At 42.3% G+C, this 25997-nt stretch overlaps 1 protein-coding gene across 6 annotated transcripts in view; it reads right to left on the reverse strand.

Annotated features, from left to right (window-relative positions):
* NEK11 (NIMA related kinase 11) overlaps positions 1–25997 on the reverse strand; it is an 85291-nt gene that overhangs the window by 58893 nt on the left and 401 nt on the right. For 5 of the 6 annotated variants that reach the window (XR_014503349.1, XM_083404926.1, XM_083404925.1 and 2 more), the window contains exon 2: positions 17687–17947. Coding sequence is in view for 5 of the 6 variants with exons in the window: in XM_083404926.1 (XP_083261052.1) it covers positions 17687–17859 (173 nt within the window). In the remaining variant the exon portion in view is untranslated. Of the gene's footprint in view, positions 1–17686; positions 17948–25882; positions 25977–25997 lie in introns of those variants that run through there. The other variant, XM_083404927.1, reaches the window with a different exon arrangement.

The raw sequence follows: 25997 nt of genomic DNA on the forward strand, positions 1-25997 counted from the left end.
TGCAGTGCTCCCATGTCTACAGATGCCAAGCATACGAAAGCACAAGCAGGAACTTTGCTGATGGGAAAACGTGGGTTAAATTTATAAGCTACACCTTCAGCATCCGAGTGCGCCAGGACAGATAAGATTTAAAGCAAAAATGCAACAACTGAATAATGTTTTACTAACAACCTAAAACAGCAGATTTTTTAAAAGATAAATAAAACGTGATAGGTAAAAGGTGGTGGCTTAAAAAGTATGGAGTGTATGGAAGGCCTGTCAAGAAAGGCACCAGGTGAGCCTCCCTGCTGAGGACATTCCAAAAGGTGGGGTGCCGCCACCAAAAAGGCTCACCATTCGCCCTACCTCAAAAAGCAGGAGCAACCAAAATAAAATCTCAGGTGAAGATCTCAGTGATTGAGCAGACTAGCATGGGGAAAGACCATGCAACTCTTTGTGAAAAAGCACAACAATCCCGATAGCTAGGAGAACAAAATAAAACAAGGGCTGTTCTTAAGGAGCTCGGCCTTACTGTTGTTTTTTGTATCCCTTACAACATCTTGATTTCAGTTATCCTCATTTTACCTGGGAAAAGGACAGCCAAGGAAAGAGTGCTCTAGTTTGCATTTGCTGACCTTGATTTATATTGGGACACTCTTGTTAGGTATGCATACCGTGGTGCATGATTACTCTGGACATGCAAATACCTTCTTCACTTTTTGATTTTAAACCCAGTCAAACTGTCCAATGGCACAGCCTAAGTTCAATTCTCTGACAGCCAGTTGCAACTATTGCAGGTCAAGCCATTTGTGGTCATTAGCATATCTTAAAAGACAGGAACCCTCTGCTGGAGATATGCTCAGTAACTCAGCCTTCTTATTCACTCTACAAATTTGCATCCAGAATCCCCTCTAGGTATTATCTGCCGTATAACAAGGTATGTGGACCGTTTGAGGACTCCACCAACAGCCCTCTCCCCTTGCTGCTACTGAGGCTGCAAGGGCGAGATGCCCACAGATAGGTAAACAAGGGAAAGGGTAGACCATTCTGAAAGTATGGTTGTCACATCTTCTCCATCCCACCCAACAGAACCCCCCTAATGTGTTCACTCCAACACCCATAGCAACAGTCTTCCCTTCTCCCTGCAATACAAGTGAACTGTTTCAGGAACTTTCTTTTACTCAACAGGTTGTAGCAGTGCATCCTATAAGAAGGGAAGCTGTGCTACAGCGTACTATGCAGTTAACATTCAGGAGGGCCCAAACTCCCAAATAAAATGCATGCTTCCACCATAGACTTGCAAAGGCTATGTAGACCCACTGTCAGTCCCTTTTGAGGAAGTCAACATCAAACACCCTACTCGTCTATTGATAGTGCTCCCAAACACTTGTGACTCATCCTTCCAAGCAGATCAGAGCCAACGGACATGACAAGAGAACAAAGCTTAGACGGTACTGCAGTGCTATTCCTAACTTTGTATGAGTATTGCCTTCATGTTAGCATTGTCTCCCCAAACTGGCAAGCCTCTCAAATGTAAACAAATGAGGGACTATCAGGTCCATGCACCTATTATGAGAGCAAAGAGTTGGACATGTGAACAGGCAAAACATTCAAAAAGAGCATCCTTTCTCTCAATCACTCATTTGACAAGCACCTAATTGTGTGTAGTATTTGTTGTAGCTGCTGCCCATTATTCACCACTATTTCTATGTTTCTCTTGTCTCTCCACAGCTAACCAGGCATCTCTCAGGGAGAGAAGAGGCTACCTGCCATCTTCACTGCCAGTGCCCCAGTGCCATGCACACCACAAGGGTAGTCGACAGCAGTAGCTAGACATTTATCTGGCTAAGGCAGACCATCTCTGATTAGCTCTCCCACTGCTGTGTCTCAGGTGTGTCACCCCAGCACTTTTTCTTGGGAGCCCCTAGCCAGGATCAAACTTGCAGGTTAAGCCTGCGCTATTCATAAGAACATAAGAAGAGTCCTGCTGGATGAGGCCAAAGTCACATGTAGTCCAGCATCCTGTTCTCACTGCAGCTAACTGAATGCCTATGCAAAGCCCACAAGCAAGACTGAGTGCAAGAGTGCTATCCCAACTTACAGTTTTACTCTCGTACATCTCCACAAAGAAACCACTCAGTACTGGCCTCTTTAGCTGGAAGTCCGGGTCTCTACTACCCATAGGACTGGATGAAGGAAAAAATATGTGCTCCAAGCTAGTCCCTGGGAGACTAACAGTCACAGCATTTGTCCCTCTTCTGCCTGCAACTGCACCTATGTAATTAGGGTGTAGATGTATGCTGTGGACAAGCTAAGTTCTAGCTTCCTCCCTGCCCCCCCCCATCCAAAATGATTGTTACCAACAGCAACACCATCCTCAGCTCAAAGCTGGGGATTGCCTTGCAGAGGCCACATTTATATTGCACTGCTCTTTCCTTCTCCTTTATCACCTAAATAAAATGTTGTCTCCTGTGATCTTGCAATTGTAGTGTGCATTCTACAATGTCCTTGAGTTTCCCTTTCCAAAAGCTTGTTCTTTTCGCACAGACACATGCATACATGTTGTATAGTACAGTGTTCTAAAACAGGGGTTCCCAAACTGTGGTCTATGGACCACCAAGGGTCTGCAACCTTCATTCAGGTGGCCCATGGCATGTCTACATTAAATATTCACATAGATTATTATTTTATTGTATTTGTATTGCTCCTTTTATTTCTTACACTGCATTTTATTGTACAGTATTACAATTGGGATTCTATGGAATGCAATGCAAGAAATAAAAGCAGCAATAACAATACAATTAAAAACCACACAGCACCTGGTCCAGCACATTACAACTCCTACAACAGGCAGAAAAATATTTAAGTGATCCACCAAGACTGCCAGCAATTTTCAAGTGGTTTGGGGGGGGGGAGTCTAGGAACTGCTGTTCTAAACATTGCGTGAACTCCTTGATATTGCAGTGGGATTCAAGCTCTTCTTGTCACCTTTCACGTCTCCTACGCACTGGACTACAGACGCTTTCTGGTCTCTTCCAAAGAGAATACTTGGGCATTATTATACAGCACATTTGCCATCACCCTATATGGACTGATGCCTCCCATACACGGGTCGTGTGGTAGCTGGTACTTTAGCTTTCTTCTTCTAGTGAAATTTTTGTGCTTTCTGTTTTGCAGCTAGAGGAGCACATAACAGGATTGTGACTATGTTAGGCTGCCACAAGCAGTAGCAAAGCAGCCACTTGGAATAGCATGGTCCTGCATAATAAGTGGCACAATCATTTGTAATGATGGGCAGATGCTACTAGATACTTATTAAATAATTAACCCCCCTATTGGACACACAAAACAAATTGTGAACCTCTCTGCCTTCAACATGAAGTCTTCCAGTCCTCATAACCAGAGCCATCTGGAAGAGCACAAATTTGCAAACAAAAACTCCTATCTATACCATCATCATTTCCAAGGGAGTGTCTCAGAAGATAACTCCCATGAACAAAAACTGTAATATGGCGCAATTTACAAAACGGTCTAATCAGTGGGTACAACCAACTTTTATAAGATAGTTTCAACACATATTCCTACCGCCATTTCCCAATTCTGCAGGCTATGTTTGTGCCCTTGCTATCTTGATTATTAAAAATATATATTATGGAATCTAATTTGCACCATCTACCTGATGAATGGCTCTTGCTTATAAAAGATCATGGCTTTTACAAGGTATCTGTTGGTCTTCAGTACTTGCACTTTCAATGTACCATGTATAATCCTTGTTCAACAATGCAACAAACCTCTGAGGTAAGTCCGTATTATTTCGACTGCATAAATGAAGGACAGAGAGACACTGACATATTCAACAACAGTCAGTAACTCCTTAGCTCAGCAGAGATTCAAACTCAGGTCAATCAGGTTTGACTCCAGCATCTCATCTATTAGGCCACACTGGCCTAGTTCTCACATGATGGTAAAGCTAACTATAGCTTACTGGGACTGTGCAAAAAAGCTCGCTCACTAGAGGCACTTGCACCTCCTCAGTTCTAAGCAAAGACTTGGATGGCAGTGGACCTTGGTAATATGGCGCCCTGTGCAAGGCCAAAATTTGACTCCCATCCCCCCAGCCCTCGCAGTGGCTTCCCAAAGCTGGGTAAGGGAGGCACTGGGCTTTGGGAAGGAGGTGAGAGGGTTCTGACAGGGTCCTAGAGCCCTCCAGTCTCCTTCCCAAATCTGGGCAAGCACTAACTAGGCTTTGGGAAGAAGGTGGGAAGACTCTAGGACCCTGTCAGAGCCTTCACACCTCCTTCCCAAATGAAGCGCTTACTAGGCTTTGGGGAGGAGGCAGGAAAGCACCCCTAGGCTCATGATGTCAATCATGCAAGTAGCTGTGCTCACCCTGCTCTTCAAAAGGAGAGCACAGGCGGTTTGATCAACATTTTAGCCAAGCCTAGACATTTATCATTTGACGCTGCCAGTTGTAACCTGTAGACCCATGTTGGGAGGCTTTACTGAATTAATAAAACTTTCAGAATCTCCAGCCGTGGTTTTGGTTTGGGTTATGAGCCTGAGGGGGAGAGTCAGGCCAGGAGATTTTATTCCTGATCTACCATGAGCAACTGAGGCTAGAGGGGATTTTAGATAGATAGATAGATAGATAGATAGACAGACAGACAGACAGACAGACAGACAGACAGACAGACAGACAGATAATGATATTCTCAAGATAATGATATCCTCAAGATAATGATATCCTCAAGATAATGATATCCTCAAGTTCATATTACTTAAATCAAGCAACCATTTCACTAGATCAAAGCGAGCTGTGTGTTCTATAAAGTTGAGAAAACTTACATGAAACCTGATAAAGCAAGCAGGAAAGTTTCCTAAATAAATTTTGTAAATAGTAATCTTACCTAACAATATTTTAATTCATTAGATGTGGCATTAAAAGCCTCAGATCTTTTTGACAAATGCAAGATGATTCCACATGGGAAAACATCGTCTTCTCTACTTGTTTGCACTTGGGAGGGTGTTGATAATTTATTTTTATTAGCAAGAAACTCAACAGTCTAGTCATAAATCTGTCACTTTAACACTGATTGTAAGTTGTTTACTTCTCTCTGCAAAATACTATTATACATATGACACCATTATGTGCAGAAAGCCATTTTACAGTCTATAAATTGGGTGTTTACAGATTGACATTCCATGCTGAGAAGCTGCTGCAGCTGTTCTTGGACATTTGTTGAGAGGGTGATGGACGGCAATATATCCACAGCATTTTTTCTGTCAAGGAAAGTTTTATTCCTGCTTTTCACCATGAATTCCTTGTAAACAAGCTGTACCACTTTTGCTAACTGATAATAATAGACATAAACCACCACAGTGCAAAACATATACTTAATTTTAAGGAAAAGCCAACCTTGGTCCAGCCACAAACAAACACCAGTACAAAATAAAGGATTTAAAAGGCTATGGCCCTACATAGCCCACACATTAAGTGCGAACCTCTTTCTCTATCATGATTTCTATGCTCAATTGTGAATGCCTCTTAAGCATACTATATGCATATCATGGGGTGTGAGGGAATAGGCATAAAAGTAGAACCTCAGTCCCTCCTGAGGTTCACCAAGCTTGAGTTCAAGCATTTTCCTGTGAAAAAGGAAGATCTAATATGGGAAAGAAGGGTTCGTTTCAGATATATTGTTAATATTTTGCTTGTTATTCCTTCTAAGCTACTGAAGCTGATAAATCCATGTACAAAAGAAATTCAATTTTACTTTATATATTTTTCCCCATTAAGTTTTTCAAGTAGGAAGTTCTCCTGTTAGTACAGGGAAATTATCTTGAAAAATAAAGTGCTTAATCTAAAGATAGAGGAAAGAATGGACACTGAACTATTTGAACAAGCATGAGTAATAAAGATAAAAAAGTCTTCCTGCTAACGCCTCTCTCTTAAGCCCATTTGTACTTTTCTCCAAGGAAAATTATAAATACTTTGATTACCTTTTTAAAGCTCTTTCCTCCCCTTAAACTGAAACTTAAATATTTATAGTTTAATTAAAATAAAGAAATTCCTGCAGACTCGGAAAATAATTATTAGGAGCACTGCTGAACACAGAATGTGTACAGCAATTCTTGGAATGAACTCTCGATGTTACATCACTGCCATCTACAGTTCAGAGCTGTTTTATCCATGAGCCACTGCAATGATGTCAGGGCTTTTAATTTATAGATATTCCTTTAGTTTTAAGAAACTGGTAATTTGAGGGATTGCCCTAAGGTCACATGCTCCAGACACTTCCAAAGGAATATGAGTTGCTGCACATGCTTGTCTCAGAAGCTCCAAAGAATAAAGTAGTTTCAAGCCGTTCCTCATGCCTCTCGTTTGCCTGTGGACCCAGAATCATTGCATGGTGTCAGAAGTGCAGAGTGAGGAATCAGCTGAATTATACTGGAAGCAGTTTTCTGGATGTACAGTTAGATAGAGAAGATAGTCAGAATCTGAGGAGCCATTGAAAGCAATAAGGCCTCCTGCTGAATTCTGATAAACATGGGTATGTTGAATACACCATAGGAAGAGAAACCTGGTAAGATCAAATTATCCATTTATTTTATTTTTACATGATGTGGGAGAGGCCATTTATAATAACCGGGGTCGCTGAAAGTGAGAAAACTAAAATGTGGCATTTGTTCTTTATTGTACCCAAGAATGTGACATCCATCCTAGGTCTAGCAGCCTGTGAAATATTACTGTGTATGAGTACTGGCCACTTACCAAGGAATACCAGGATTTGTTTGTAGGGCTAGTCTGACAGACAGATAATACTAGCTTTAAGCTCCATGAATCTCTTGGAATCTCTCTCCTGTTTTCTGGCTTAAATGCTAGAAGGTCACAGGCTGTCTTGTCAAAGTAATGTTTTGTTTCAGGAGAAAGATTCACAAAGTAAAGAGAAATCTCTGCCAGCTTCTCTGGGATCAGTCATGTTAACTGAACTTCATGCCTCGCGGTGCCCATCTCTGCCACTTTGGATTCAGGGATCTGAACCTGACTCCATTTTGATCAGCCGATGACAATGGAAGCCATTAGAATGGCACTCACTTGGTTAACAGAAGCCATCAGAATAGCTCTCACCTATCTGTTTAGGTCCTCTGAGCAACTCTGATGGGAAACCATGTTAGTTTATTTGCCCATAACTGATTATTTACTACAGTTTAACGACAACAGTCATATCAAGATGATGAAGAGAATACAAAAACAGAAACAAAATAAAAATCATTTGACAAGGCAGCCTGTGATGTTCCAGAATTTAAATCAGGGGACAGGGTATGCATGAGGAATTGTTCTTATACAGTGGTATCTTGGTTCCTGAATGGCTTAGCTGTTGAAAAAATTGGCTCCCGAATGCCACAAACCCAGAAGTGAGTGTTCTGGTTTGCGAACGTTTTTTGGAAGCCGAAAGTCCGACATGGCTTCCATGGCTTCCGATTGGCTGCAGGAAGCTCCTGTAGCCAATTGGAAGCTGTGCCTTAGTTTTTTAACGGTTTTGGGAGTCAAACAGACTCCCAGAATGGATTAAGTTCGAGAACCAAGGTACCACTGTACTTGAGACCAGAAATGGGACAGCTGTAGAACAGCCATATCCAGGGTCTTATGGAATACAGACAGCCAGGCAGTGCTGGATTAAACCCTGTGGAGGTCCCTAGGCAATCAAAATATCACTCCCCCCCCCCCGCCCTTGTGCATACACTCTATTGGAATAACATTCAACTAAGAAAATTTGATTGTAATTTTCTTTCAAGATCAAATCAGTATTATTTTGATCCGTTGACCACTAAAAGGCATGAGGCCCAGAGGCCGGTACCTCCTCTGCCAATCTGGTAATCTGGCACCACAGCCAGAGTCAAATTATTGTCCCATAACCATTGTAACATATAAGCCATTCCAGGATATTCCTGAGATGTATCCGAAAGTACTGATTCCAGCTTCTATCAGATGATGCTATCAAGAAGAATTTGACAGCAGGGCCCATAGCGACCCATGATGAACACTGACACATTCTACTAGGAAGATAAAAATTCTAGAACTTGTAAATAAGTATGAATTAGCAAAGTGTAATTAACTGGCAAAGATAACGTATTTTCTGTGGATAATGCATTTTAATCAGTAATTTCAATCCATATGTTTCAAAATTGCCATTTATTTACTTATTGTTATTGTCTAATAATTAAGGGGAAGATGTGATAATAGAGCCTATAAATGAGAGAAGTCTTTTAGTATTATGAAGTTGGTAATTTGGTGACTTGTCCTAAGGTCGCATGTTCCAGGCTGTTCCAAAGGCCTAGAAGTTGCTGCACAAGTTTGTCGCAGATTTGTGTTAGAGACTCTGATAAAGTTGTTTTCAAGCCATTCCTTATTCCTCTAGCTTGTCTGTGGACCCAGAATCATTACCGCCACTGTGAGCTTGCTTCGCTTTTCAAGCTTAAATGTCACACATGCCAGTCACTGCTAATTTCAATGGAAAACAAAGTTTTCTCTGGGGGTTTCAGGGTCAAGGGCTAAACAATGTGTTTACAAGGTATTTTGGAAGACTGTGTTTCATGAAATATAGCTTTGTAGAGATCAGGAATGGCTTGTAGACTGGGAAGGTGATGCATAGACGTAGGAACCCTTCTCTGTGCAAATGATACCCTCTGTAGTTAATGAAATGTCTGTACTGGAGATAACAATGGTTAGAGTCAACTATGATTAGGACACAGGGATAGAGGGTGGCACGGGGGAGGGGTTGTCGTCATGCTACTCCTTGGTGTGTGGAGTACCGCAGGGCACAATTCTCTCCCTGATGCTTTTTAACATCTATATATGCCCCTTCGCCCAGCTCATCCGGAATTTTGGTTTGGGCTGTCATCAGTATGCTGATGACACCCAGCTTTATCTGCTGATGGATGGCCATCCTGACTCGGCCCCAGACACACTGATCAGATGCTTGGAAGCTGTGGCTGGATGGCTACGTGGGAGCCAATTGAAGTTAAATCCTTCAAAGACAGAGGTCCTTTGGCTGGGTCGAGAAGATATGGAGTTGGGGGGCCAACTTCCATCCCTTGTGGGGGCGCAACTAGTGCCAGCGCCTTCTGGGTGTAATCTTTGACGCCTCCCTTTCTATAGAGGCGCAGGTTACAGCTATAACAAAGGCGGCATTTTTTTCATCTCCGCCAAGCTAAGCAGTTGGTCCCTTACCTCTCTCGCCCTGACCCCGCCACTGTGATCCTGCAACTATAAGGATCCAGAATCATCTAAAGTGTAAGTAATACAGTTTCTATGAGGACCAGTTCTGATCAGAAGTTATTATGGATGTAGTATTATGAATGGAAAGGCTAGTTAAGGAATGAGTTAATTCTCAATAAGTGATAATTCTCCAAAAGGGTTATTTTTCCAGGCTGCAGCTGCAGAGTACTTGTGACTGTCTCATTGATTGATTATTTATGTTGCTGTGCAGACTGGCAAGAAGTGCTGGCCTATATCAGACGCTCCAATTACAGCTTTCTGTGGTGGAGAAGTGTGAATAATTATGGAGAAGGATTGTTGGAGACAGAACTGGAAAGACTTGTGAAGAACAAGCAGAAGGCTAAAGTTGCAGGACTTTGGAAACTTTGGACTTGCTGAGAACTTCAAGCAAGGACTTTGAAAGCCCTCTCTGGGCTCAGAGAGAGAAGCCTTCTCGAAGCAACTGTGTATAGTATATTTTGCGTTTACTAAATAAAACAACCTCTGCTACACTTTGTCTACTGTGGGAAGTTTAATCACTTTGCTGAACTTCTGACTGTACAGTCACCTAACAGGTTATTGGCACAAACATTCAATAGGTTTAGTGGATGTGACCAGTGGTGTAGAGGAATAAAAACAGTGAAATGGAGCTTTGAAACTTCTTTCAGATGAGGAACAATGACATTAATTGTCACAGCAACAGGTTAACTGACAAATTCTCCTTGCTCTGGGAAATGAATGAGTTTGTGACATATCAGCAAAAGGAAATCAGAGACTGAGACGAGACTCAGTTCATTTGGATGCCTATCCAAATTTCTAGGAAAACAAAATCCAACAAATTAATCAGAAGTAAGCAAGTAGTCAGGATGTGGGGCAGATGTGGGTGTGTCAACATTTCTTCTAAGAGCAGTTTTTCAGAGCACTCAAGTGTTGTTGTTTTTGGGGGTAAATCCACATTGTACACTATGAAATGCATTTTCCTTATGTAGCTTTGCTTCTCCAAAGGATCACAGACAGAGCAAGAACTTATCATAGCACAAGGATGAGGTTCTAAATCCAGGGCAGGGAACCTCCAGCCCAGGGGCCAGATTCAATCCTCTAGGCCTTCAGACTGGCCCTTCAGACTCTCCCCAGTTTACACCCCCTCCTCAGCCACAGGCCTTTGAAACTTCTTCGAGTCTTTTTGCCTAGCTGGAATGTGTTCATGAACTCTAATGTATACTTCTTGCTTACCTAGATGGATGATAGAGAGGGGGGTCAGTATAGAAAACAGCCTGCTGCACAAAAATATGTACATCCATTGCTCTGCCTACTTTGCCTCTGTCCCCACCCACAACTGGCATGTGACCTCTAGAGATTTGCCCAAAAGGGAATGCAGCCTCTGCTCACCATCCATTTTTTAAATTATCTGATAACTTTATGCCTTCACTTGAGAGATTTTTTTTTTAACGGACAGTGTGTGATTCCTTGCTCATCCAGCTGATTTACAGTGTTAGAAGACCAATGAAGCAACCCTATCATTTGGGTCCCCTGAAATTTCTCATGGGCTTAAACCAGAGTCCACATGGTCAGACTTTGCTCCCTTGATAGCTGATGAGCATTCTCCAACCCCATCCTGTCTCTTTCACTTGACATAAGAATGAACATCTAATTCACACACATGCAAGGTGGTAAGGTCTGTACAGAGTGGTTTTCTCACCTCACTCGGAGAGGCCTTGATGTGAAGGTGCACTCCACATTTTCTCTGATAATGTAACTGGAGTTCACAAGGAGACACGGTCGCTCTGCCTTTATCAGGTAAGAGGGAGGTGGCTAATTCACTTTGTCACCTCAGAAACAAAGTCTATGAATCCTGCAGGGGTCATGTTTATTATCCCTGAGCATGATGGATGTCAGCTATGGTAAATTAAACTCCCGCCCCCCTCAAAAAAAAGAGCCTATTCCAGAAAGACAATGACACTGTATAAAGAAATTCATACGTGCTGAAACTAAAGAAATTCCTGTCTAAAAGGTTATAGCAAGAGCATATTTGTTCAAACAAATAAACACCCTATGGCCTGAAAAGAGCTTTCTCTCCCTCTATTCTTCCGCCTCCTCTCTCTCTCTCTCCATCTCTTTCTACATTATATATAATTTTATTTTCAGAACTCAATGCCGTCGAAGAAAAGGCAAGCAGCATGATTAGATGAACAAATGCAGCGCAACCAGCAGGGAGCCATTTGTTATTGTATTAATCGATTCAGCTTCAGCGGAATGTTCTCTTTGGAATACCTTCAGAGAAACAAACAGGCCCTGCAAACGCAGGGATTTAACTACACAGCAATCCGCTGATTGTCTCTTAGATATTCATAAGTTACAGAGTTCCTTCCACCTTTAGATTTCATTTCAGTTGTAATAAGAAGGCATAAATAATTGAGAGACATGCCATAAATTATTCAGCTAAGTGCGCCGTTTCCAAGGAATCCTAGCATGAGTCGGGATTAATGGGATAATGCAAGTCAGGGGCAGAAGTGGTGGTGACACCCCACCATTACCACATGCAGGAACGGTGCTGGGTGCTTGGCGCTTCTCAGCATGCGACTTCCACCGAGGGGACATATTAACACCTCTTGCATATTTATGGCGTCCAAGTCCCAACTGCCCGCTGTGTACTTCTGCTGCTTGGTCGTGCATGCCTTTAGAACAGCCTCCTTTTTATGAAACGGATGGGGACTTTCGTTACCCCGAGAAGACTACAATGTCTTCCAGTGGTCACACTTCAATAGGACTTGGGTACTTAAGCATTAGAAGTTTTTTAAAAAGAAAAGGAGATATATATTAATTGGGGAAGTGGCCTTTAAAAGGGATTTGAAGGAAAGGAAACTCCCAGGAGTTACAGGCAATTGTGATGAGAGACATTTGTATGGAAAGCCAGTGTCTGGTTTAATAAGGTAACAATGGCCTGTCAGCACATTTAACGGAGAGGGTTTTTCTTTGCTTGCTCTACGCAAAGTGGTAACATACCATAGGGAGAGGAGGCAGTCCCAGCAAGACATCTGAAAAGGCTATACTGGCATTTAATGTGAGTTAAAGGGTAATTGATCATTTGTTTTTCCAAACAAGTGGTCTACCCTGGAGGAACAAAATTGGCTGTTTCTGATTGCAAACTTCCTTTCCATCTCCTCGCAGTCCCCTCTATTTTTTCTTTCTTTCCCAATACTGTTAAGTTGACTTAAAGGTAAAGGTAAAGGTACCCCTGACTGTTGGGTCCAGTCACAAACGACTCTAGGATTGCGCGCTCATCTCACTCTATAGGGAACTGGCATTTGTCCGCAGACAGCTTCCAGGTCATGTGGTCAGCATGACTAAGCAAACCAGAGCAGTGCACAGAAATGTTGTTTACCTTCCGACCAGAGCAGTATCTATTTATCTATTTGCACTTTGATGTGCTTTCAAACCGCTAGGTGGGCAGGAGCTGGGACCGAACAATGGGAGCTCACCCCGTCGTGGGGATTCGAACTGCTGACCTTCCGATCAGCAAGCCCTAGGCTCTATGGTTTAGACCACAGTGCCACCCTTATGTTGACTTAGCTGAGTATGTTTGTGACATGCAATTACAATATGAGGGGCACTGAAAAATAATTAGAAAGGGAGGATGCAAACTACTGGATCATAACATATTACAAGCAGCACTATTACAAGCAGCACTATCTTGTATTGGTGCTATAAGCCTTGATCCTCTCTAATGAATAAGTTGTTTTCATTCCTACCCAGGAGCTATAAGACTTTAAGAATAAGTTACAAGGTTTTCTCTTGTAAACAGTACACAAACTTCCTGCATTATCTAATTTGTGTGGTGATGGTGACTGAGTGACTTCAAAATATTTTGTTCAGTTGCAATGAAACCCTACAAATAAGGGGGAGGTTTGCAAAAAAACCCCAAAACTATGAATGTAGCAAAGACAAAACACATAGTTACACTGCAAACATACAACAGTTTTGCAACAGTTTAACAGTTATGTTTCCACCACAAAAAATGTGGGAATTGTAGTTTGCAGAGGGAGCTGTTTGGTATCCCAATACCCCTCAAATAATCATAGTTTGATAGGGAGATTGTGTTTTGTTCTAGGTGTAGCTATGTCCTGACTTCTTACTTACATCCCATCTCCTCCAAGGAGCTCAGGGTGGCATGTACTGATCTCCTCCACAACAAGAGCTGCTCCCCTAGGTTCCTGTATTCATGGCTATCCCTGTGTATGGTTTAATGTTTATGGCTGCACCCACCAAGCATTCTGCATGTGGCATAGAATTCAGGTCCTCAGCATCTCTGCTTTAAATGTTTTAAACAACAAAAATGTAAGTTGCTAGATCTTCTAGTGTGAAAACACAGCAGTCTGGGGAAACAAAATGTTTGAGAGCAGGGCTTCAACTAGGCAGGTTTTTAAAGCAGCATTGCTCTGCCAGTAGTTCTTAATTTATCCTGCCTGGCTAGGAAAAGCCAAATAAATTATGCAAAACAGCAAAATGCATACCTATTTAAATAATTTTCTTTAACACTACGTTACCACCCAAAAACAGTTCTAGACATCTTGTTAATTTTATCCGATTTCTTACCACAGAAGCAAAACCCACCAAATTCACAATTCTGCTTCAAAACATTGTTTTATATATCATTCTTATAGGGAGATAATGTATTGGAGAGTCTAATGGGTTATAGATGTGTATGGAGTGAAGTTGTACAAATTCAGCATTCACAGAGAACAGAACTTTCTGTTGATCTAGGAACTGAGTGACATGTTAGCACAGGGACAACAACATGAGCCAAAATTAAAATGAAATGTAAGAAAAGCATGGGCCTGGAGCCATACACAGTGTTTGCAAAGTGCAATGTGATTTGCTCCACAAATCTCAAAAATAAAGCGCCAGAGAGGATAGAAATCAATATTTAACTAACAGGTTTTGAGTGTTAGGTACCGCATGAACAGCCTATAATGGTTGGGCAGCAAACCTCAGGTCTTCCTAATGAACTTCAGGCAGGGACTCCTGGCCAATGGCCCAGAATCATTAAATGGGAAGAAGAAACAATCATGTGAATGTACTGCATGTACTGCATCCCACTGAGCTGCTCATTGCCCCCTTCCCACACCATATTCATTGGCTGTTTCTGTGGAAGTCCATACAGGGTCAGAACACGGGACAGCGCAGTGGTTAGAGTGTCAAACTCGGACCCGAGAGTCCAGGGTTTATATCTGCACTTGGCCATGAAGCTCCCTGGGGCAGTCACTGCCTCCGAGCCAATTGTGGGGATTAAAGATGGAGGGAGCCATGTACACCACCTTGAACTCCCTGAAGAAAAAGGTGGGATAGAAACGCAACGAATAAGTCTTTTAGTGGTTCTGTCTGATTTGACCATCAGCCAGTGAGTAGCACTGTGTGCTGCCCAGTAGCAAAAGTGGATGCTAGCTCAGCAACAGGAGGCAATGTAGCAGAACAAACACAGAAAGGAAACAAAAAAGCAGGATCACCAGCAGAGCTGTCAACAAAAAAGAATAGAGACTCCATAGCCCAACAGCTATCCAACTTCTTATCCTCCAGTTACCAGTAATTCTCAAACTGGTCTGTGCCAGATATCTATAGTTATCTTGGAAAGAACATTAAATCTGTGCAGCTCTAATAAATTATCTCTAAAGCATTGGAAAACCACAAACAGGCCTCAAGTTTGTTTGGGATTTTGCAAATTCCAGCTTTATTTTGAGATCTGCTGCATGATGCTAAATGTAACCATTCAGGGAAGCTGAATAAACTTCATTATGACAAGGGGGAAATGTTTGTGGACTCGCCAAGATGTACAGACAGACATATTATCCCATGTATGCCTTTGCTGGTAAAATGCAAGTTCTCAACAGATTTAACTTTGATGTCTACTCAGAAGTAAGCTCCATTGGTTTCAACAGTGCTTACTCCTGGATAAGTGGGTGTAGGACTACAGCCTAAGGTACTTCATAAATTTTAACTAGTTGCTGGTGGGGTGCACATGTTGTAATGACTAAACAATATGAATTCAAATAAAAAAAGTTGGGGGTAATTAGGCACCTACCCTAGAAGCAACCTGGACATGACAAAATAGGTATCGAAAAGTCACAGCTATTGTAGTATAGTGGTACCTCGGGTTACATACACTTCAGGTTACATACGCTTCAGGTTACAGACTCCGCTAACCCAGAAATAGTACCTTGGGTTAAGAACTTTGCTTCAGGATGAGAACAGAAATCATGCTCTGGCGGCACGGCAGCAGCAGGAGGCCCCATTAGCTAAAGTGATGCTTCAGGTTAAGAACAGTTTCGGGTTAAGAACAGACCTCCGGAACAAATTAAGTACTTAACCCGAGGTACCACTGTAACAGTAAATTGTGTTATTTTCGAAACTGAGTAACAAAGCATGTGTTCAAGACATTAGATGAAAAGGCAGTTCTTGGCTTGCTCAGAGATTTAATAAGACCTGTAGGAAAGGCAGCATAACACCCTGGAAACTCATTATTGACCTCTGCACTTGCATCACAGCAGAGGAAGGCTTTTGCAGCAGAAATACTGCTGGAAACAGAACTGTGCAAAAAAAATTCTGAGCCAGAATAGTTTCGCTCAGTGGTAAGAATTTGACATTTTAGCAGCAGAATGCTTAAAGATCCACAATTCTTGGCTCATTCCTCAGAACTAATTTTGGTAGAAAAAAGTTCTCTCCTTTTAAAATAGATAATTAAAAATCGGTGCAGAAATATTCAAACGCATGTCACATCCACGCAGAAAATTATTGTGGTACCTTCTGCTGTATTTATAAATAAACTTCTCTTTTCCAAAACGTGCAGCTGAGGTTAACTTTCAGTTTTGGCGAAAGCAACTGTAAATCCTCAGGGAGAAGTGAGTGCTTTATAGTGGCATGAGTTATACACTGGCTCCCCCAACTGGTACATCACTAAATTACAAAGTTCTATATGCGAAAAGGTAACCAAAAGTACTTTGCTCAAGGACATGAAAAATTATTGTCGTAGATTAAAGGATTTAAATCTACATGAAAAGAAGAGTAATGGGGGCATACTCAGCTTCACCTTTTCTGAATAATATATTATCTCTGAAATTAATGAATTCATCTGACTCTAATTGTGCAGCATACGGCTGCTACTGCCAGTAAAACGCGCCAAAAGAACAGAAAAAGCTTTGCTAGGTCAGACCAACAGGAGCTGGATTAAACATACTGCACTAGGAGTATCTTGTCTAGCATTGGTCAAATGGCTAATCAGACGTACCTTGGGTCCCATAAGGAGCATATGAGGACAAAACTGGCCATTCTTTCTACATGCTGCTCCTGATACTGACTGTAGGACCAACATTGATAACCACTGATAACTTCTCTTCCATGAATATGCCTAATCTCATTTTAAAACCATCTAAAATGGTGACCATCACTAAAAGTTGCAATCGTGAAATTCCATAGCTTAACTCCGTGCTGTATGAAGAACTTCATTTTGTCTAATTCCTGCATCTCTTGTCATTCTGTTTCATTGGTTAACCCCGAGTTTTAAGTATTTAGTATTATGAGAAGAAGAAGAAACTTCTCTCTATCCCCGTTTTCCATACCATGCATGGTTTTATACAACACTATCATGCCCTGCCCGCTTTCTCACATTTTGTCTAAACTAAAAAGCCACAACTGTCTGGTCTTTCTTTATAGGTGAAGCCCCCTGATAATTTTGGTTGCCCTCTCCTGCACCTCCGTCGATGCTACTTTTTTGAGATGTACCAACCAGAAAGATGCACAGTATTCCAAGTGTGGTCACACCACAGTTTCATATGAACCCATTTTAATATTGACAGCCTTCTTTTCAATCCCCTTTCCTAATGATCCATACATTAAAACTTGCTCTATTTACAGCTGTTGCACACAGGGTCATTTTCACCAAACTATCCACCATGACCCCTTTTAAAGTCAGTCACCACCAGCTCAGAACCCATTGATTGTACCAAGTTTCAGGAGTTTTCTACTTTCCCTCGCAGGCTGCAGTAGCTGTTGCCTGTGAATTAAAGAACTGCTTTACAGTAGCAGCTAGGAGTTGACTAGCAGATACACAAACCTGAATTTGCAAAATACATATGAATTAGCTTTGGAACAATCAGCTTGGTTCAGTTCTGAAAACTACAAAAAAAGGAAGTAATGAAAAAGAACTGAGAAAAGTAGGAGAAAGTAGGGGAAGAAACTAAAACAAACTGAAGGGCCTATGATTTAAATCAATTTTAGATCTCCAGCCGCTTAACATTAGGGGAAACAGGCTGAACACTCCATGCAGACAAACATTAATCCATTGTGTTTCATCATTTATCTTTGAAGACAATAATTAAAGATGTAAACAAATCAGATATATGTAAGAGGATTTAAAAAAAACTACACACAAGTTATTTCACCGTATGTAACACTTACAATTGTTGTTCTTCTTCTTTTGCTTTTTTGTCAGAAACCAAGTAGACAGTTCCAAAGCTTCCACGCCCAAGTTTCTGTTGAATAGTGTATCTTCCTGCAATCAAGGTCTTTGAGCAAGTAGAAATGGGCATAAGAGGAGTACCATGCTTAGCAACTTCTTGGAATCTCAACATTGCTCCATACAGCAGTGCTAGGCCAGTATTTATGAGTCTGCAGAATTAAACAGCCCTCTGTCACTGAAGCAATATTCACAAGTGACACCTGCAAGGTGGGGGAAACCTAAGATGTAGATTATAATTCGTTTAAGTACTTTTCTGTCAATGTATGAGGAGAGTTTCTTTAAGCTGGTACTGTATCAATGGTACCTCATAAATTCATTTCTACATCAGAATATTTCAGAGACTTGGACTAGCTCCTCTCCATTATATTATCTCAGCAGTAGACCTAAGAGGGACAATTCTCTCTTAGGTGCTATGCTTCACAATCTTCGCTGCTGCTACAAAAGCAAAACATATCAATGATGGGTTGGGACATAATGAAATGGCAGTGATGCCAGCTGGGATGCCTTGAGTTCCACAAGCATTGTGTCCTGCCTACAGGCTGATATTTCTGCACTGCAGGGGTTAGACTAGATGACCCTTGGAGTCCCATCCAACTGTACGATTCTAGGATTCTACATTGCCCCAAAAGCAATCCTCAGTGGGTACAGAGAATCACAGGTCCCTCCTGAAATCAGAACAGAGAATTTAATCACATAGTAGATGCAAGCAAGTGTTGTGAGTGTTCCAAAAGAAAATTTCAGCAGTGATACAGCTAGCTCACTTCCACCTGCATTAATTGTGATCTAATCCTTTAAACTTGGACCACAAAGGGAAGATGGGAAAAGTGATGATCCCTGTGGTTATTAAACAATGCATGGTAATATTTTTAAAAAAGGAATAACTGCATTTTGCATTTCAAATTTCTTCTTGCAGTTGGCTGGATAGTATTTTGCAGCTCTTACTGCACTGCCATTCCACTCTACTGAAATTATTCCTCAATGTTTGTAGCAAGTATGAAATCCAGTACGCCAAGCGGTCTTGTGTCTAGCCCACTTATGTATAAACTCTTCCACTTAATCTTATTTCCATTTCATTCATCTTCCACTGCTTCATTTCCTTGCCCTTCTTCTACTACTCACATTTCAGTAATTTTTAAGGTGCTGCAGTATGTACAGATTACCATTTCCTGCTTGCCAAGCCTCTCTTCTGTTTTTTTTTTTTTAAACCACCCCTCGCTATGACCCAGTTGCTATCCTACTCACCAATATCTCACTCTATTTTATTTTAGTTCCTTGTCTATTGAGACGCATATCGATGACACAAGTGGAAAAACCCAAGTGCTAGTAAATATATTTACGTCTACCAGCTCTTTGATCTATATAGATCTGTGTTAATAACTTCTATGTAGGACAGACTGGTTTTCCCTCTGACTGCAATCGTCTGCTCACCTAAGCCTGCATAAATCCCACTGTTAACAGATTTGTTTTTAATTTTATTTCATCTTGAGTTGGATTGTACTTTTAACAAATACTGTAAATATTTTCATGACAGAAATTCTACATATAAAGGCTCCTCAGCATGTGTATAGGATTGCATTCCCACTTTTGTTTATCATCACTGAGGGCTGATATCCGCTAGAAGATCCTAGCCATTTTGGTGGAGCTATGTTGTTGCTTTTCAACTACTGTACTGCATAAATGATTTGTTAAATTGTGTTGTTTGTTAAACAAGCAAGTTTCATTTTATAGCTTCAGAATGTTCACAAGCTTCAATGAGGTATATGAATCTGTAATTTGTAACAATAACATCATGTGTGTGAAACTGTTCTGACACCCAGCTGCTGAGATACTGACACATCCTGTGCCAAGGACTTGTACTTGCCAGTGTGATTTCCTAATGAAATACAGCCAAACTTCTAATTACTGAAAGTGATGTTCACAATAGAACAAATAAATGGTGATCTTGGCTTCAAAAAGAAAACACTCAAATGAGACAGAATATGAGCATCTTTCTAATTCCAAGCCCTCTTTCAGGAAAAGAGGATAACAACAATAGTAAAACATAAGTATTATGCTGAGACTGCCAGCTACGAAATCTCCTGCTTCTGCAATTCTTCATTTGCCTCAATAAGCCAAAGAGGCCATAATAAAGTCTACAAAGAACTGATGGAGTTTTTAACTCCCCCATTTTACACACTTTTAAATGTAAAGACATAAAGTTTTGTGTTAACTATGGCTGCAACCTTATACACAATTTGGAGTAAGTTTCATTAAATTTGGTTGGGGTTACTTCTGAGCAGACATGTATAGTGTTTGTAATTCTACCAAACTACGCTACATGATTGTTGTAATGCAGCGGGAGGAGCTCCTTTCTATATAGCACTGGTCTTCAGCTGGTGGGTCAGGACCCTCTAGTAGGTCCTGTTTCAAGATGGGTCACAACAGGAGCACTGCCAACATGCAAATATATGGTAAAAGATTAAGAAATTGGTCTCCAAATGCATGTTTGAGCTAACAGTGGGTCCTGGGTCCTTATTATTATTATATCACACCCATGTGATTGGGTTGCCCCAGCCACTCTGGGCAGCTTTCAACAACAAAAACAGAACATTAAAAGCTTCCCAAAACAGGGCTGACTGAAGATACCTGCTTTAGAGGATCACACTTACCCTGCTATAAGGTATGTGAAGTGCTTAGATGATTCTATGCAAACACTATATTAGTTTTATAGTCACATCGGTACAGGCTGATCTATGTGTATCTGTGCACTTTATTGCAGCCATGTAAATTGTCATAAACTGCTACAGTTCTTAGCTAAATCTCTTACTCCTTTAAACTTTTATTGTGTTTTATTCCTCTGAATGTGTATTTTAAGAACACTTAATTAGCATATTGACTGTTAAACCCCCAGATCGATAATTTTTATTGTTTATGTAAAGAATTATGCAGAAATTCTGGTTTAAATATGCTGGCTGTTTGCCATAATAAACATTGGTTGATACTGCAGCCATGTCAGCTTCACGCCATAAGATTCCCACTTGCTGTAGCCATTGGCCTGCATAGGCACCTGGGATAGCTCAGTCGGGACAGCATGAGACACTTAATCTCATGATTGGAGGTTTGCTCCCCACGTTGAGCAAGAGTCCTGCATTGTAGGGGGTTGGACTAGATGACCCTTGGGACCCCCCCCCAACTCTATGATTCTAATCATTCAAAAGCCACCTAGATACAGATTGTAACATACAGTAAGAAGCCACAATAACCAGGCCCACAGTTGTTATCAGCAGGGCTTTTTTTCAGCTGGAACTCAGTTTTGGCCCTTCTCAGTTGGGTGCCATTGCTATTATAAGAGAACAGGGGAGGCATTCATGTAGGGCTGCCATATGCCCTGATTTTCCAGGACATGTTCTGGAATTCACCTCTGAAAACAGCAGCCTGGATTATTTTTGAGAAACTGGGCAAATGTCCTGGAAAACTGGCAACGGGTGTTAAATCATGCAAAACAAACAAATAAAAAAAAACCCTTGTTGGGTTGAATAAACGCTGGCGGGCGCTGTAGAGCTGCATCAGCTGCTCGTAGGACATGTCGAGCAGCTGGTCCAGGTCCACACCCCGATAGGTGAACTTCCGGAAAGTACGCTTCTTCTTCTGCTCCACTTCCGCCATCTTGGTCGCAGTCTCCTCCAGGAAAAGAAGAAACATTGAGGGTTCTTGCAAAGGATTCCCATACATTTGATGTTGTTGTTGTTGTACCGCCAATGGGGGCGGTGGCTGAGAGGGGAAAAAGGGAGAGGCAGAAAATGAGAACAAACATGGAATTCATATTAAGGCAGGAAATAAGGCAGAGAAGCACGTTATCGGGGGTTGATTCTAGCTTTTTGTCCTTCATGAGTTGTTCAGCTTGAGAGGAGAGTGATTTGATTTGGAAAAATCTCCATTTCCCACTCTTCTTCTCTTCTTTAGAAGAACAAACAAATTGGCCAGGAGATTTGCCATCTGCATTTCCGATTACCCAAACTACTAACGGAATCCTCCATGAGCACTTGCCTTATTCTGTAATAAGAGATTTAAGGCGGGCAGTTGCTGATTCTGGACTGAAATCTTCCTATGTGCTAGGAATGTTGGAGGCAATATCAACTTCTTATACTATGCTACCTCAGGATTGGAAGGACCTGATGCGTATGCTTTTAACTCCAGCTCAGTATGTGGTTTTTGAAAGTGAATTTAAGCATAGTGCTATGGCTATGGCTGATGTTAACCATACAGCCAACCAACTTTTCGGCGCTGGCACTTATGAGACCATAACGGTGCAGGCTGCGCTGACAAATATACATTTCAGTCGCACTGCTACCTGCGTGCTACGTGCCTTCAAAAAGATCCCTGTCTCAGGCCAGCCCATGTCCTCCTTTGTGAACATAAAACAACAACATTCAGAGCCTTACCATCAATTCATAGATCGCTTGAAAGAAGCAATCACCAGGCAGATTGATAACACCACGGCTCAAAATGAACTAACTAAAAAATTGGCTTTTGAAAATGCAAACACAGACTGCAAAACTGCCTTGCAGACCGTTATACGCCGCTTTAAATATGATCTGGCTGATATGATTAAAGCTTGTTCAGAAGTAGGTAGCCAAAGCCATGCTATGTCCCTGCTTGCTACTGCGCTTCAATCTAATAACAGGCCCACAGGCAATTGCTTTAACTGCAAACGCCCAGGCCATTTTGCTAAACAATGCAGGGCCCCTGGCGGGGGGGCCCACAAAAATGCTGATACTAACAACAAGGCTAGACCTTCCAAAAAATGCCCTAAGTGTGGAAAAGGCTACCATTGGGCAAACCAATGCAGGAGTTCGGGAAACTCCCAGGAGGCCCTGCTCTCGGGCCAGGAGAATTAGAGAGCCCACTGTCTTTAGCTTCTGCTACAGAAAGCTTTTCTAAAGCTACACCATCTGATACTACTATTGCACAATTTTCTAAAGAAAAATCCTCTGACTTCACCATTGACTTAATCAATCAGGAAGACAAAGAGACTGTTTTACCTGGTGAAGTTGTGCTTATGCCCACCCAATTGGCGGGTCCCCTGCCCTCTAAGGTCGCAGGTATAATTTTACCCAAGCTTTCTGCGGGCAAAGAAGGCATCATGGTTATCCCAGCAGTATTAGCCCCAGATTATGTGGGCACTGTCATGGTTCAACTTTGGAGCCACATGCCCATGCAGCTGAAAAAGGGTGACACTTGGGCGCATTTGGTGATGCTCCCAGCCCACCCTTCTGTTTCAATGATGGATAGTAATTTGCACCAGCTCTCTTCTTTTTCTCCACAGCTTTTAGCGGTTGTAGAGAGAATCAATAAGCAGAAACTTCTTCGTAAGTATAAAATCAATGGTAAAATTCTGGAAGGTTTGATTGACACAGGAGCAGACGTTTCTGTCATTTCCACCAGTTGCTGGGACCCTACGTGGCCCCTCGAGTCCTCTTCCGCTGTGTGGGGTGTAGGAGGCACTCAAACCTCCGCAAAGAGTGTACACTGGCTGCCTGTCTCTCTGCCCAATAGCTCTGCTATTATTGCTCATATTCAACCGTGCATTTTGAATATTCATCTGAATCTCTGGGGCAGAGACCTTTTGCAACAATTAGACGCTACCATTCAATTAAATGAGTAAATTTTCACTTCCACTTAACTGGAAGTCTACTGCCCCCGTGTGGGTAGAACAATGGCCACTAACTGGAGAAAAGTTGCTTGCTTTAAGGCATTTGGTGATTGAACAGCTACAAGCTGATCACATTGAACCTTCTAATAGCCCCTACAATTCCCCCGTCTTCGTCATAAAAAAGAAGAGTGGGAAATGGAGATTTTTACAAATCAAATCACTCTCCTCTCAAGCTGAACAACTCATGAAGGACAAAAAGCTAGAATCAACCCCCGATAACGTGCTTCTCTGCCTTATTTCCTGCCTTAATATGAATTCCATGTTTGTTCTTCTAAAGAGAGATCACCTTGTTGCCGTGCCTGCGAGACAGCTGCACGCACGGCTCCTATGGGGGCAGGGGCATTTCCAGGCGAAAATGGGAGAGGAGGGGGGGGAGGAGGAGGAGGGGGAGGAAGGGAAAGCATGGAAGGAGGAGGGGGAGGGAGGGAAGGCATGGAAGGAGGAGGAGGAGGGAGAGCGGATGGGGTGCCTTCATGCTGAGGTGAAAGGGGGGGTTGGAATTGAGTTTGTTGGGGCATTTGGCCGGCCGGGGGGGGTGCAAGGGGGGGAGGTAAGCAGTTTGGATATGGGGGGGGGATTGTCTGCTGTGGTTGAAATGGCAGGGGCTGTCGGAGATGCCTGACAGTCCTGATACAGGTCCAAACCCAAATCTGGGTCTAGTCCCAAATCGGAGACAGCCTCCATGCACTTCTTCCAAGTGAGCAAACAATGAATCGGAGCCCTGGGTTCTTTAAAGAGGGAGGACCCGATCTTCTGCCATGTTGCTGGTTCCAGAGATCCAGTCTCCGCCAACCAAGAACATCTGCAGGATACTTCACATATTAATTTCTCAACATCTTTTAAACTAATATGAACACCCACCACTCTCTGCTTGACTAAGTAATGCAGTTCTTTGGCATGCTCTCTCTGCAACTTTGTCAAATTCTTCCCCATTGTACTCACGAGTTGTTAGCGCGCTTCGAGTGAGGAGATGGGGTCGCTGGATCACGTCGGGGTCACCAGATGTTGGGTTGAATAAACGACAGACGACGTGGTGGGATATCATCCGGGAGGCATCTCGTAGCAGGAGGCTAGGAGTCTCCCTTTTATTGTATTATTGGGCTCAATTGCCCCATCTATGGTGGCTGCTGATTGGATGCAGCCAACAGCGTGAACAACGTGGGTACAACGTTCAGGCATTGAACATATTACATACATAGAACATACGCATCAGAGAGAGAGAGCACAGAACATAACAACCAGAGATAACTACCTAAGATAGATAGGGGTGTCTTACGCAGGGATTATACAGAGTGCACTTAACATTCTTCTAGTCTGTGGTAATAAACATGGGAAGTTTATAGTTAGATTAGGGGGTCATGACATCAGCTAAGCTTAGGGATCTTTCCGTGCCAGGGACGGGCACAGAAGGCACAAAGTAAGGCACTTTCCACTTACGCAGTGTCTCTGAGATATACCAGGGAACAGGCAGACACAGACCATCTAAAGGGGGGGGAAAGCATCCCGTTTCAGGCATACACAGGGATCCAGGAAACGCACTCTACAAACCCTCAAAAATTATTGTAGCTTTTACTAAAAAACTTTGGTTTGTCTAAAAAAAAAAAGCTCAACCACTTTCATGGTTCAGCAACTTTTGGGGTGTCCTGGTTCTTTACTTTTTGAAATATGGCAACCCTAGTTCTTGCACCTCTTTTCTGGGGAAAAAATAGCACTGATTATCAGCAATATAGTGCTTACAATCTTTATATTTTTCTGTCTATAAGACACCCCCATGTATAAGACACCCCCTATTTTGGGGGCAACAACCAATTGCCAGTCCACCCTCCGCGCTATCTGTGTATAAGACGCCCCCTAATTTTTGACATTATTTTTTAGGGGGGAAACCAGTCTTATAAATGGAAAAATACGGTGTGTGTGTATAAAAAACAGAAAAGGCCCTGCCTTGAGGTATACAACTTGAAATTAAAGGCAAGACTCATGAGAGAGGAGATTGAACTCATTTACATCCTATGACCTATACCCTTTTAAAATGTTCTAGTTACAGGTAGGTAGCCCTGTTGGTATCTGAAGAAGTGTGCATGCACAGGAAAGCTCATACCAAGAACAAACTTAGTTGGTCTCTAAGGTGCTACTGGAAGGATTTTTTTTTCCTTTTAAAATGTGGTTTTGGGGGGGGCGCTTATTGTGGTGTTGTTTTGCTTTTCCTCATGTATTTCGTGGTTTTATATCTTGGTTTTATTCTGTGAACCGCCCTGAGACACACACCCCACACCGGTGGATAGGGCGGTATATAAATTCGATAAATAAAATAAAATAATAAGGGGGGAAAAGGGATAGCGCCGGGCCTGTCGGAACTGAAACGCAAAACACCTGAGGCAACTTTTCGAGCGGCCGGAGGAGCTACGGCCTAATTCCTAAAAACAACCAAAACCGCCGGAATCACCTGAGGCGGCGAGCGGGGCCTCGGCGGGAACTCAACCGGGGAACAAGCCTCGACTTCTCCCCTCACACAACCCTGTAGGGCCGTCGGCACTGACCGCCAGCGGCTCCTCAGGGCT

Source organism: Podarcis tiliguerta, assembly GCF_965153285.1.
Source record: "Podarcis tiliguerta genome assembly, chromosome: 12".
Taxonomy (NCBI): Eukaryota; Metazoa; Chordata; class Lepidosauria; order Squamata; family Lacertidae; genus Podarcis; species Podarcis tiliguerta.